The sequence below is a fragment of the Paramisgurnus dabryanus genome, chromosome 14 (genome assembly GCF_030506205.2).
Source record: "Paramisgurnus dabryanus chromosome 14, PD_genome_1.1, whole genome shotgun sequence".
In the NCBI taxonomy this organism is placed as follows: domain Eukaryota; kingdom Metazoa; phylum Chordata; class Actinopteri; order Cypriniformes; family Cobitidae; genus Paramisgurnus; species Paramisgurnus dabryanus.
The window spans coordinates 32,617,174-32,629,673 of NC_133350.1; the positions used below are offsets into that span (position 1 = coordinate 32,617,174).

Genomic DNA, 12,500 nt, shown 5'->3' on the forward strand with positions numbered 1-12,500 from the left:
AAAAGAACTTGTAAGAAGAGGTTAAGTTTTTACAGAATGGGTTGAGCAGCTGATCACAAACGGTAAGCCACCCATCTTCCTGAATGGACTGCCGTGACCCGGATTCGAACCAGGGTTGCTGCGGCCACAACGCAGAGTACTAACCACTATACGATCACGGCATGCCACCAGGCTCCACCAGAACGCGCCTGCAGGTCTGCCTTAGTGTGTCGGCCGGAAGGCGCTTGGCATTGATTTTCCTAAGTCTCAATCAACTTTTTGTTTACGTTCATCGGCAAAACTTAAACGAAATGCCTCTTAAAGTCCAATCCATCATCGAGTCCGAAAGCTGACCCGAAAGCCAAAGGAAAACGCCCGCAGACGTAGTCGGCAGGATACGAACCTGCGCGGGGAGACCCCAATGGATTTCTAGTCCATCGCCTTAACCACTCAGCCACGACTACATGCTGTCAGGTGGGTGATATGTTTAACTCTCGCCATTCCCAGCGAAACGGAGCTCTTCACACAGCGGCACAAAATCCAATATAGGATCTTATGAGAACAGTCATCGCCCGAACAGGGACTTGAACCCTGGACCCTCAGATTAAAAGTCTGATGCTCTACCGACTGAGCTATCCGGGCTCAGGTCTCAGCTCCAGAGCTTCTCAGCTCCAGAGCTTCTCAGCTCCAGAGCTTCTCAGCTCCAGAGCTTCTCAGCTCCAGAGCTTCTCAGCTCCAGAGCTTCTCAGCTCCAGAGCTTCTCAGCTCCAGAGCTTCTCAGCTCCAGAGCTTCTCAGCTCCAGAGCTTCTCAGCTCCAGAGCTTCTCAGCTCCAGAGCGTCTCAGCTCCAGAGCGTCTCAGCTCCAGAGCGTCTCAGCTCCAGAGCGTCTCAGCTCCAGAGCGTCTCAGCTCCAGAGCGTCTCAGCTCCAGAGCGTCTCAGCTCCAGAGCGTCTCAGCTCCAGAGCGTCTCAGCTCCAGAGCGTCTCAGACTCCTATGGTCTTATAACGCTTGCAGACAAAGATGGGATTTTTTTATCATGACCTGTTCATTACTCGCCGGTCTGCGGACAGAGTAAATGTTACTAGAATGCCACAAATGAGCAGGAGCCTGCTTCAGTCTTCTAACAGAGTATGTAAGAGCTCTTTAAGTGGAGTAGTCTTGCTTCAGCTTGAGACACTCTTCTCTTGGGGAAAAAGCAGTTGTCCTCCAAAACGTCATCAGAGAGGCAGCGTTACTAAGCTAGAGTAAGTGTAGGTGTGTCTGCGTAACATGATGAACTGACTCTCCAGTTGCACGAGATAAAGCACATGTGACAAAAACGTGATCCTTCCTGTGAAAAGCCAGCTAAATATTTTTTTGTTATTTGCTCATTTCTCCATAAAATCATCACACATGACGTAAAGAACACTCTGTAAAACGCAATCTTGATATCTTCAACGTCCACTGCCTCATCAAAGCTTGAAATGAATGTGACACCAACTATTGGGATGAACCTGCGATTCCCCTGATCTCATTACGAGCAACCCCAAAACAAGGGGACATCTTTCTTTTCCAACGACTTTGTAAGTCTCTTAAGAGACTGGCAAAAATTGCCAAAGCTGACTGTATTTCAAGTCATCCTGGCGGGGTATTGGGTAAAGTTTTCAACCAGCAATGATCACGCCTCGGGTAAACCTCATAGGCTACGATATTGCCTCTGCGAAAGAATGACAGCAAAGGTCACGACCTCTCCTGTGCACATTCACGGACGCTGGATGACATGGTGGTAATCACCATGAGAACTGAGATTAGACTTCAGGTACAAATTTTAGAGCATGTTTTTTGTTTTTGTCGAAAGTATATTGAGGAAAGGGTAATTACTGCAGAGGGCAATTAGGCAAGTGGGAATTGTTGACTTGAACCCTGAGAATATAATCTGTTACGGCTTGGAGAGTTTATTTCATTATTTAAAGATAACAGGATTGACTAAGAGAATGTAGGGGTTTTTTTGTGGGGAAAACTCTGCTTCACACTCCAACACAGTAGGTGGCAATAATGCACCTTAAAGTTGGTGCTACCCGCCATTAAACAGAGAAGAAGAAGAAAAAGAAGATGAAGAAGAAGGTACTGCTTTGCTGTATGTTGTGCCTTTTCGGCAGGTAAGAGATCTTTACGAGAAGTTTATTTATTTTTCGCTTTCTATTAAGAAAAGCATAATTGCAAAAACATGTTTAAATTAATTAAGGACAACAATCTGGGGCAGGGAATTATGGAAATTGTGAAAAGAAAGGGGTGGGGCCTTAATCCTTAACCTCTCAGAACATGGCTCAGGTAAGGATCAACAGGATTAGCCACAATGCACATCCGTTCCAAACAACGACCTGTTCCAGCTCTTCTTTGGTCTCATGTTGTACTCGCTGTATATGGTCAAAATGACAATGGAAGCGCATCACTCCACAACAGGGCTGCTTGTTTAACACACACAGGAGAAACTACAAAAGGCTGCTTAGTTTTCCCTTCGCATATCCCACGGTAACTAGCTTCAGAAATACAACACCTCGTGAGCTGGAACGTCCAACAAGAGAACGTCCGGGAAGCAAACGCTCGTAGTCGGCAGGGTTTGAACGTGCGTGGGGAGACCCCAACGGCTTTCGAGTCAATCGCCTTAAGAAGACGGCCACGACGAGTCGTCGGGGTGAACCATCTGGGCTTGGTGTGTGCCGAAAAGAACTTGTAAGAAGAGGTTACATTTTTACAGAATGGGTTGAGCAGCTGATCACAAACAGTAAGCCACCCATCTTCCTGAATGGACTGCCGTGACCCGGATTCGAACCGGGGTTGCTGCGGCCACAACGCAGAGTACTAACCACTATACGATCACGGCATGCCACCAGGCTCCACCAGAACGCCGCCTGCAGGTCTGCCTTAGTGTGTCGGCCGGAAGGCGCTTGGCATTGATTTTCCTAAGTCTCAATCAACTTTTTGTTTACATTCATCGGCAAACCTTAAACGAAATCCCTCTTAAAGTCCAATCCATCATCGAGTCCGAAAGCTGACTCGAAAGCCAAAGGAAAACGCCCGCAGACGTAGTCGGCAGGATTCGAACCTGCGCGGGGAGACCCCAATGGATTTCTAGTCCATCGCCTTAACCACTCGGCCATGACTACATGCTGTCAGGTGGGTAATATGTTTAACTCTCGCCATTCCCAGCGAAACGGAGCTCTTCACACAGCGGCACAAAATCCGATATAGGATCTTATGAGAACAGTCATCGACCGTACAGGGACTTGAACCCTGGACCCTCAGATTAAAAGTCTGATGCTCTACCGACTGCGCTATAGCTGGCGCGTGTTAGTCGAGGTAAAGCAACCAAAAGAGGCACAGCGACGCGAGTTCGCGCCTTGCTCAGACCAGTGGTGGAATTCGTGTGACGTGTCAGTTTGACGCTGCTAGTGCACGCATGTGTCATCATCACTGTCTCCCGCACTTTAATCAATTGTAAATCAGCCCCCCAGCACTGTAATTGGACACTTTTAATAACGGAATAAAAACTATAAACAGGACTGTCCCTGTTTTTATGGTGTGTTTTATTGATTAAAGACTTGTTTTTGTGTTTACAGCTACAAAATATTGTTTATTCGTTAAGTATAGAGTAGCCAAATTAATAGATTATATAAATAGACACAGAAACAATGTGAGGGCAAGGATTAAACATTTATTATTTGCATAGATTTTTAAGGTAAATAAAAAACCAGAACAGCAATGTTATTAAAATAAAATAATAAACATTAATAAACATTAATAAAATAAACATTCAACATAGTAGTGCAATTCTGACGTATCAATGTTAATAATAATAATAATAACAAAAACAAAAATTTGCAGTGCACCTTTGACTAAATTTTTTTTTAAAATCAAAACAAACATTTATCACAGTAGTGCAACTTTGAAAGGTCATCCTAAAAAATAACAATAAAAAACTTGACCATAAACAAAATAAACTTAACATTATTTACAGTGTGTATAGTGTGTGTATTATTTACAGTGTGTATATAAAATGTGAAATTTTTAAGGAGCTGGAGGATTGTCATTTCCTGTTTTTTTTTTTCCTATAACCACGTCCCTCCAGCACAGCCCTCCATTCAGCATATGACTGAGTCTCAGTCTCTTTGCAGTACCAGTTGCCAAAGTACTGAAGATGTGATGGTGGCTTTCTCTCTTTGTTGCACTTTCTACAAAGAATAACATCTGTCTTCCTCACATATTTGCGTGTGACAGTTCCAGTGTCCTCCCTCATCTGTTTTCTCTTCCTGTACTGCTGAGTGGAGTAAGGTACAGCTTGACTGGATGTTTGTGTCTGAGCGGATGGTGGCATAGCAGAAGGTAAAGGTACGTTAAAGAACACCACCTGTGAAGTTCCAGGCACTGAAGATGATGTATCTACAACTGTCGGAAGCTGCAGGGAGGGCAAAATGAAAGGCAGAGAGATGGGTATTGCTGGTGCAATGATAGGGAGTCTTTGATGTGATGGTGGTGCCTGGGAGATGGCTGGAGGTTGTGACCTCCTCTTGAGTTTTGCCTCCCCAGCAGTGTTTCTTGGCAGGACAAAAAGGTGAGGCTCAGCCAAGCTCCCTGGAAATAGGGTCGGCCCTTTCTGCAAAGCCGCAGGAAGCTTCTCAGGTCCAGCCATAGGTGCATCTGGGAAATTGATACCCTGCTTTGTAACCCTCACATCCTGTGACTTGTAACGCTTGGAGAACCTGGAAAAACATAAAACAACCAGTATTAATAAACATTTAAACAAAAATAAAAAAGTGCTGTGATCATCTACTGTTTAATCACGACTATAATGCAGCAGCATTACACAGCTGATATCATATAGCAATTGATCACACCCTAGTGTCATGTTGCTTTTGTAAAATGACTACTTTCATTGAAATTAACATTGGATTATGGATTCTTACAGTCTGTTAAAGTCCATGTCGTAAGCAATAAATCATATCTTTCATAATAGAAAGGTAAACAAAAGTTGGACTCTTGCTGATTTGTATCTAGACCTGTCAAAGCACCCACAGTTACATTCAGTCAACCGTGCCAATTACTTAAAGCAGCTGAGGGCTATACAGAGGGTTCATGTTTTGGTATAGCGGTAACAATGCTAATTTACTCACCAGTCTGAGATTGTTGAAGCGTTCATCTGTGGAAGCTGGATGGTGGTTTCTCTCATCACCCTATCATTGGTGAGGATGCACTCTCGGATATGTCTGTAGACCCGTGCAATCATTGCGAAGCGGTCGACCCTCTGTCCCTCAACGCGCACCGCGTTTTGGTAGAGAGCACAGAGCCTTGTGAAGATGCCCTCCACCACTCTGTTGCAGTCAGGCCTCTGTGCAGGACTATGATGCCCAATGAAACACCTACAAATTACAGCAGAATACATATTATTAATGTAAGATTGTTTTCAGTGTGTGAACTGTTCTCTGTTGAGTTTATTGTTCTATTCTGTCAGATTTGCTTTGTGTTGTCTAGATGTAAATTTTTAATATCTGTACAGAGTTATGTTGTCTTGTTTGTTTTCTGGGTCGATGTTGAAATATCATATCAATAAATTAGGTATCTACTGTTTTACTGTGTTGTGGCATTATCACAGCTTTGGACAAAAAGTGTCTTAAACTGTTGTTAAACACAGAGATTATTTTTGTGATAATCCAAAAGTCTATGAGAAAAATAAACTGGCTTTTTTGAGAGGGTCAGCCAACAAAAATATGTCATCCCTGTGGCACTCTATAATTACCCCGGTCTGCGTTTTTTCAACGATGTATGGTTAGAACTGTGTCCATAGGAATGTAACTTACATAACATAAAATCAGCATTAAACGTAAATCACAACTTACAATTTTTGTTATATCTAGGCCAAGTATGAACTTAACAGGCTGCAGGAAGATAAGCTAGTCATAATTCGTCAGGTTTTACTAAATATATATCTTTTTATAAAAATCAAAACCCTTAAACAAATCAAAACCCTGTATTTGCTAAATTTAGCATACCTTCTGGTGCTCTCCACACCAGGTGCCACATTCTTCTTACTGGCCCTGAATCGTCCCTGTTTTAGGTTGGTTTGGTGACGTGGCGAGTAAGTGGTCTTTTTCTTATCAAACTCCCCCAATGCCTGCCATAGGTTGATGATTTGATCAGACTCTTCTCCAGTTAAGGCCAGACGGTGTTCTCTAAGGTTGAACAAATACTCTGCCAAGTCCTGCACAGCTCCATAACCTTCAATATTATCGGGTCCAACACAATCCTAAAATGAAAGATCATTTAGCAACTTTTGAAAGCACCAATGAATACAAATATTCACATGAAAGCACAGCCAACATAACCCAGATTTTGTTTGCATACATGTATATGTACATTAAAAAAGAAACCGTGCCCTTACATCATGCAAAGGGTTCTCTTCAGATGATGGAAAGTCAGTTTCTGTGGACCCTTGGTTACCTGGGGCTACATGAAAAAGGTAAATATTTAGTTTACATTTGTATTTATCTTTCAATATGACAAATATTCATTTAGAGTTAGTGTGACAACAAACAACTCTCAATAAAAATACTTTGGTAAAACTCACAGCTATGTGCGCCAGGAGATGGTGCTGGCTGAGTGTGCAGTGAGCTGGAAACAGAAGATGTGACTGGTATTGGAGGGACCACAGACAGTGATGATGTAGAGCTGGTGACAGGAGATCTCACTGGTAATGTAGGGGACACATACAGTGATGACTTGGGTCTGGTTGCCGGAGGGGTTGAAGATGATGCTGCAGACACTGATGCTTGTGAAGCAGCAGAAGGTATCCGCTCTGTGTCAAAGGTGGGGACAGTGATGTCTTGAAACTCCTCAAGTTCATCATAAGCTTCCTCCACCTCTATAGCAACCTCAGTGGTCTCAGACTCTTCAATGGCCAACCTGTAGTCCTGCAGAACTTTACCAGTTTGCTGGTAAAGATACTCTACTCCGATAAGTTCACCTTTAAAATATTAAAACAATGACAATTAGATAATATATCAGAATATTATATTATTACTCTTTATTATAACACTGTTTGTGTGTGTGTGTGTGTGTGTGTGTGTGTGTGTGTGTGTGTGTGTGTGTGTGTGTGTGTGTGTGTGTGTGTGTGTGTGTGTGTGTGTGTGTGTGTGTGTAATTGTCACCAAAAACAACAAACAGTTATCTACCAGTGTACTTTCTTGGCCCAACATAAGGGCTGATTTTCATGCCCATGACCTCCTCTGCAAGAATATTGGCAGCATGACGGAGAAGATGACTGTAGGAATGTGGCTGCTGCTCATCAGTTGTTGCTGCCACAGCCCGGTCCTCATTCCACCTTGCAAGTCCATCCAAAAGATACGCCTGAAAAAAGGTGTCACTTGCCAGCGTGCCTGTACATTAAAAAAATCATATAAATACATAAATAACTGTTCTTGCTATTCTCATAATTATTTCAATATATAATTAAGTAAAATCTTATTAAAAAAATTCTGTGACTAAAATTACTTACCTGGGATGAATCTGTTGAGGTGCAGGTGAAAAGACTCGAGCGAAGTAGAACCTCTGGCACAGCGGTAAGTTGGCAGACGGTGCCCTCCCTTCATTAAAGTGCCCGTCTGCATGTAGAGCTGCACACCTTGAGGATCCTGGATGCAGGCCACATGCTTTCGCTGGGACTTTATGATCTCACTCATCCGGGCTGAGTTTATTAAAGGGACTCCCAGAATATCACGACCAGCATCTCCTTCAAAGGCCTGAATGAGGCTCTCAATCATCGTCAGGGTCTCCTTGGTCCCACGAGTGGTTCTCCTGCAATGTAGGGCTAGCTCGCTACGGCTGATACGGCGCAGTACATCCGCCTCAGATGATGGTCTCCAGTCAGCTTCTAGCTCTGCACACTTTGCCATCTTCAGGGCCGTCAGGTCGTCCTGGTCCCACATGAAAATACAGTGGCTGAGGCGACTCATAAATGTGGCATATAACGGGTGACAGTCGGTGGTGCAACCCACAGAAAATCTCCGCATAAAGTGCCATATATCCAACCGGATGGTCATTTGCTCCCACTCTTCAAACATCCTCCTCAGAAGAGTGTTGCCACAGCAGTCTCGGTCCACATACAGTACCTCGGGAGGAGCTACCCCAGCCACTCTGTATCTCCTAATGAGGCCTTCAATCATTGGCCCAAGACCAAAACCCTCACTTGCTGTGAGCACGGACATGATCACCTGTCCATGCTCATTTCCAACATTGGTTGCCCAGGCAGCGGTGCCATAGCTGGGTCCTGCTAGTTTTCTGGCTACTTTTTTTGTGGAATCCATTTTTAAGATCCGACCATATTGTGATGTTATAGCGGCCTTGATCTCATCCAGCCGTTGCAGGACATCCTGGGCATAGACCTGCATCAGCCACCGGTGCTTAGGGACAGAAGGCATTGTAGGAAGCGGTTCAAATGTCACAGGCAGTATCAGGCTTGATGTGACAGCACTGGCAATCCCCTTGCAATCTGTAAGATATTGGACTGTTTTTTGCAACCAGACCTCAGCATGACGCTCCTGCAGCTTGCGCTGGATCTGGCTGCTGCTGTTTCCCAGACCTCGTTGACGCATCAAACATACTACCTGAAAGTCACATGCAAGTTTTGATGTTAGAATGCAGGGGAACTGCACTCTGTGGCCAATGTCGAGTTGGGAGACGATATCATGGCTCCAGCTGATGACCTTCCTCTTACATCTTCGGCAGGCCAGGTACTCAGATGCCACAAAGTACACACTATTCAAAGCAATCACCACCCTGATCTTTTGATGCAGGCCAGCTGAGGTCAGAAGATCTTTCTGACAGTCTGGATGTGGACAGGTCAGCTTCAATTGCCACAGCTTTCGTGGCATCCAGAGCAGCAGAGGATGGCCAAAGTAATTCTCCAAGGAAGGAGCACTACTGGTCTTCAGTGGCACCGATGGAGGATACCACCAAAGTTTGTCCACCCTGTTATAGATCAGCTCAGGACGGCCTGGTGCAGCCCATCTGAACAGGGCCTTGGAAATCCACCTTTGGTCCACTTCAGGCAGGGTGTGTATCCATCCAGCTGGAAGACAGACTCGTTGTGCTGGAAAAAAACATAAACACTAATTCACATTGTTGCACCAACAAGACTTAAATTAAACCTAGAGTTTAAAAAAACAGTTTAGAGCTATCCAGGGTTTGTTGATCTTAGTTTAATTTTAATTTGACTTGTGTTGCACTACTTCAATTTAAACACAGATTAACAAATCTTAGATTAAAACCTTAACTACACCCTTCATCTGTGTTTTATTTTGTCCGGCACAATGAATTTGCTGTAATTAAACAGCAACAATGTTGACGTTGTTATTCAAAAGAAAATAAACAGTTTATGCAGGCAAAGGAAAAGTAATTTTTGTATTATAAATCACTACTTACATAAATCGGAAATCTAAAGGGTTGATTCAAAATAATAACATTTGACAATCTATTAAAACAGTCTATTGTATTGATTAAAGGAGCAATGTGGCAGGAAACAAGCTCAGATATTGTGATATAATGATGTGCCAGCGCACTTGTCATGCCGCCGTGTCTGTTCATTCTCTGTGCTATTAATATACTTTTTGAGTGATCGACCTCTATCCTGTGTATTTAAAAAAAGTCTATGTATGTACTGTAGGATAGGGAGGGTATCCCGGACTTGATGCTTCAAAGCCAATAAAACATCTTAATGTGCCGCTAAACTTACTCTGTTGAGACATTTTAAGAAACGCATCTTTGAATAGCACCACCACGCTCGCAGTGTCTGTTTCTGATCATTTATCTACACATTTAATTGTAAAAAAAAATCTTTAAACCTCCTATGCACGTTTAAAGTTAATCCCTAACTGAGACTGAAAACAGAGTTTAAAGTACAGGGACAACAGATAATCTAGGTTTAATGTAAAATTTAAACCTGGATCAAAATGACAATTTAAATGTAACCCTGTTTATTTTTAAACAAGATTTAATGTTTGGGCCTAATCTTTGTTGGTGCAACCCACCCATTGTTTTACTTTACTTTATTATGCCTGTTAAGTAAACTTGAATATTTTGTTATATGTTTTAAATAAGTATAAACGTACATGCCACATGTGCCTCCTCAAACATAGTTGCCTCTGCCAGCAGTGTGCTGTCATCTATCTCAGTAGACACAGAGGGGTGGGTTAGGGTAGCTGAGGGCCCTGTGGCGGCTTCAATGGAAACAGTCGGGTAGGTGAGGGTGGCTGTGGGCCCTGTGGCTCCCTCAATAGACACAGTTGGGTGGGTGAGGGTGGCAGAGGGGCGTGCACGTGCCTGGGCCAAAGCTACAAAACAAAACACGGGACAATTAAACATGACTCCTGAACAGCAACAAATACTAAAAACAAACCAACTATTTTACACATAAGTGTTTGCTTACAAGGTGTGGTTTTGATGGGGGAAACTATCCTTTTTATGGTCTTGGTCAGGGTTCTTTGGTCAGGCAACTTCCCAACCAAGAGGGAGCGTAGAGAGGCAGTGGAAGCATGGGTGGTGGCAGCGTGCTGGGTGGGTGCAGCTTGCTGGGTGGGTGCAGCATGCTGGGTGGGTGCAGCGTGCTGAGTAGGGGCAGCGTGCTTGGAAGCTTTTGCATCATTCTGCTCTTCCTTCATGGCAATGGCAATTTTGCCAGAAGGAAAGAGCTCAATATACTCCCTGAAACTCCCCTTGTTGTGGGCATGTTCTTGGGAGTCTTTGCTGCCTCCTGTGGTGTCCCTCTTCATAGATGCAACCAGGTAAGCAGCATACCCTAGTGCATTTTCTGCCACCCACCTGAATGTTTGCCCACGAAAGATACCAAACTGGATTTCAAAGAAACCCAGCAGGTGCTTTCTGTTAGCTGGATCTCCATGGTGCTGACTTAAGCTTTTCTTGGCCTTGTCCAGCACAGCCTCCGGGGACAGGGGTCTTGTGTAAGGCTTTCCTTTGTTGGCTTCCTTCACCTTTGCTGCTTCCAGTGTGTCTGAAAGATTCAGGCTGCCATCAGCCCGTCTCCTGAAGCGAGGCTCCATCTGAATTAAAAAATGAAGATATAAATATTACAGAGAAACAGAAAACACATTTGGTAATCCAGCTGTGTAAATTACATTACTATATGGGCAATTCCTTACAAAAGCTAACCTTACCATGAACATTTTTTTACCAAAGATTTTCACTGCATTTATAGCTTAGCTGTCAAAATTTGGTGGTTTTTATACCACTGGAGGTCTCTTTCTTAAAGATTTTAAAGCATTTTAAGTATGTTTTTTCATAATCATATAAAAACCATTTCAGAATTGTCACATCCATAACAGTACATATTCCTCTTTAATGCACACATGAAAATTACATTTAAATGCATTGTTTTTGTTCTAAAAAAGAGTCATCCCTTCTCCATTTGTTCTGTTTTTGGCTTCTGGTTTGTGCAAAATAATTCACTGAAATCCTACAAATGTTTTCTCTCAAAAACGTGTGTCTTTTTGTCACTTCCATAACATTCATAACAGTCCCTCATCTAAAATAGAAAACTAGTGCATAGATTGATATTATTTTGATGACTGATAACAAACATATTGACTCTGACTATTTATATTTCATGTTTTGACAAAAAAATCACATTAATAATGCAGAAATTGCACATATTTACTCATGATCACATTACAGTGTTGATTTTATATTATTCTATGTATATAAATATATATGTATATTTTTTCCAACAGATTCAAAATGTTGACTAACATATCAGCATTATATTCCAGAGTAAGCTCTAATAATGTTACAAGTAAAGCATTTAACCTTAAATCATGCATTTACAATTGATTTAGCTAAAACAACTAAGTTTAGCATCAAAATACACTTAAAGGTTCTAAAAATAGAAGCATGTAACTTACTGTGCACGAAGCTGTAGTAAAGCCGTAGTAACTTACAGTTATACTTTATTGCTCTGTGAATCTATAAAACATACAAATTAACTTACAGTATAACAATTACAACAACAACAACAATATAATAAATAACAATTGATGTTTAATTAAAAGTTTGTATTAGTGACCTAAATTACAAAGCTAATGTTAGCCTGGCTAACGGTACAGGTGTTTCGTTTAAAACGAATATTTGCTACTGTACTAAAAATAGAAGCATGTAACTTACTGTGTACGAAGTTGTAGTAAAGATGTAGTAAACTGTAACGTTATACTTTGTTTTGATTGCTCGGTAAATCTATAAAACATATAAGTTTGATTACAGTAACGTTATAACGATTGCAACAACACACACATACATATATATATATATATATAATAACAATTGACGTTTAATTATTAGTTTGTATTAATTACCTAAATTACAAAGCTAGTCTGTGCTAGAGGTTTTTGGTTTAAAACAATTTAAAATATTTGCTACTTTATTTTTGTTGATAAAAAGTGACTTACCTGAAGATGTTTCTCCGACCGTAATTCGCAAGCT

General features: G+C 42.1%; 1 protein-coding gene and 6 non-coding genes across 7 annotated transcripts; all 7 read right to left on the reverse strand.

Annotated features, from left to right (window-relative positions):
* Window positions 1-89: 89 nt before the first annotated feature.
* Window positions 90-161, reverse strand: trnah-gug (transfer RNA histidin (anticodon GUG)). The gene has a single exon. It is a non-coding gene; the product is annotated as a tRNA-His (tRNA).
* A 200-nt stretch (window positions 162-361) lies between these two features.
* trnas-aga (transfer RNA serine (anticodon AGA)) lies at window positions 362-443 on the reverse strand. Its single transcript has one exon. It is a non-coding gene; the product is annotated as a tRNA-Ser (tRNA).
* A 105-nt stretch (window positions 444-548) lies between these two features.
* Window positions 549-621, reverse strand: trnak-uuu (transfer RNA lysine (anticodon UUU)). The gene has a single exon. It is a non-coding gene; the product is annotated as a tRNA-Lys (tRNA).
* A 927-nt stretch (window positions 622-1,548) lies between these two features.
* On the reverse strand, window positions 1,549-1,689 carry LOC135747391 (U4 spliceosomal RNA). Its single transcript, XR_010531896.1, has one exon. It is a non-coding gene; the product is annotated as a U4 spliceosomal RNA (small nuclear RNA).
* Window positions 1,690-2,772: 1,083 nt separating this feature from the next.
* On the reverse strand, window positions 2,773-2,844 carry trnah-gug (transfer RNA histidin (anticodon GUG)). Its single transcript has one exon. It is a non-coding gene; the product is annotated as a tRNA-His (tRNA).
* A 201-nt stretch (window positions 2,845-3,045) lies between these two features.
* On the reverse strand, window positions 3,046-3,127 carry trnas-aga (transfer RNA serine (anticodon AGA)). Its single transcript has one exon. It is a non-coding gene; the product is annotated as a tRNA-Ser (tRNA).
* Window positions 3,128-3,931: 804 nt separating this feature from the next.
* LOC135747325 (uncharacterized) lies at window positions 3,932-11,068 on the reverse strand. The gene is made up of 9 exons (XM_065265940.2): window positions 10,438-11,068; window positions 10,121-10,342; window positions 7,510-9,102; window positions 7,187-7,390; window positions 6,583-6,978; window positions 6,397-6,461; window positions 6,008-6,261; window positions 5,132-5,377; window positions 3,932-4,720 (listed from the first exon to the last, which is right to left on the reverse strand). The coding sequence occupies exons 1-9, from the start codon at window positions 11,066-11,068 to the stop codon at window positions 4,048-4,050; spliced, it is 4,284 nt and encodes a 1,427-aa protein (XP_065122012.1). The 3' UTR covers window positions 3,932-4,047.
* Window positions 11,069-12,500: the final 1,432 nt, after the last annotated feature.

What these genes read in the sequence shown, in the direction of transcription:
- LOC135747325 (XM_065265940.2), bottom strand. Translation starts at nt 11,068, where the DNA reads ATGGAGCCTCGCTTCAGGAGACGGGCTGATGGCAGCCTGAATCTTTCA. An exon ending in CCCCATCAAAACCACACCTT is followed by an intron (nt 10,343 to 10,437) that starts GTAAGCAAACAC and finishes TTTGTTTTGTAG; the next exon opens with CTTTGGCCCAGGCACGTGCA. An exon ending in GCTTCAACAATCTCAGACTG is followed by an intron (nt 4,721 to 5,131) that starts GTGAGTAAATTA and finishes ATGTTTTTCCAG; the next exon opens with GTTCTCCAAGCGTTACAAGT.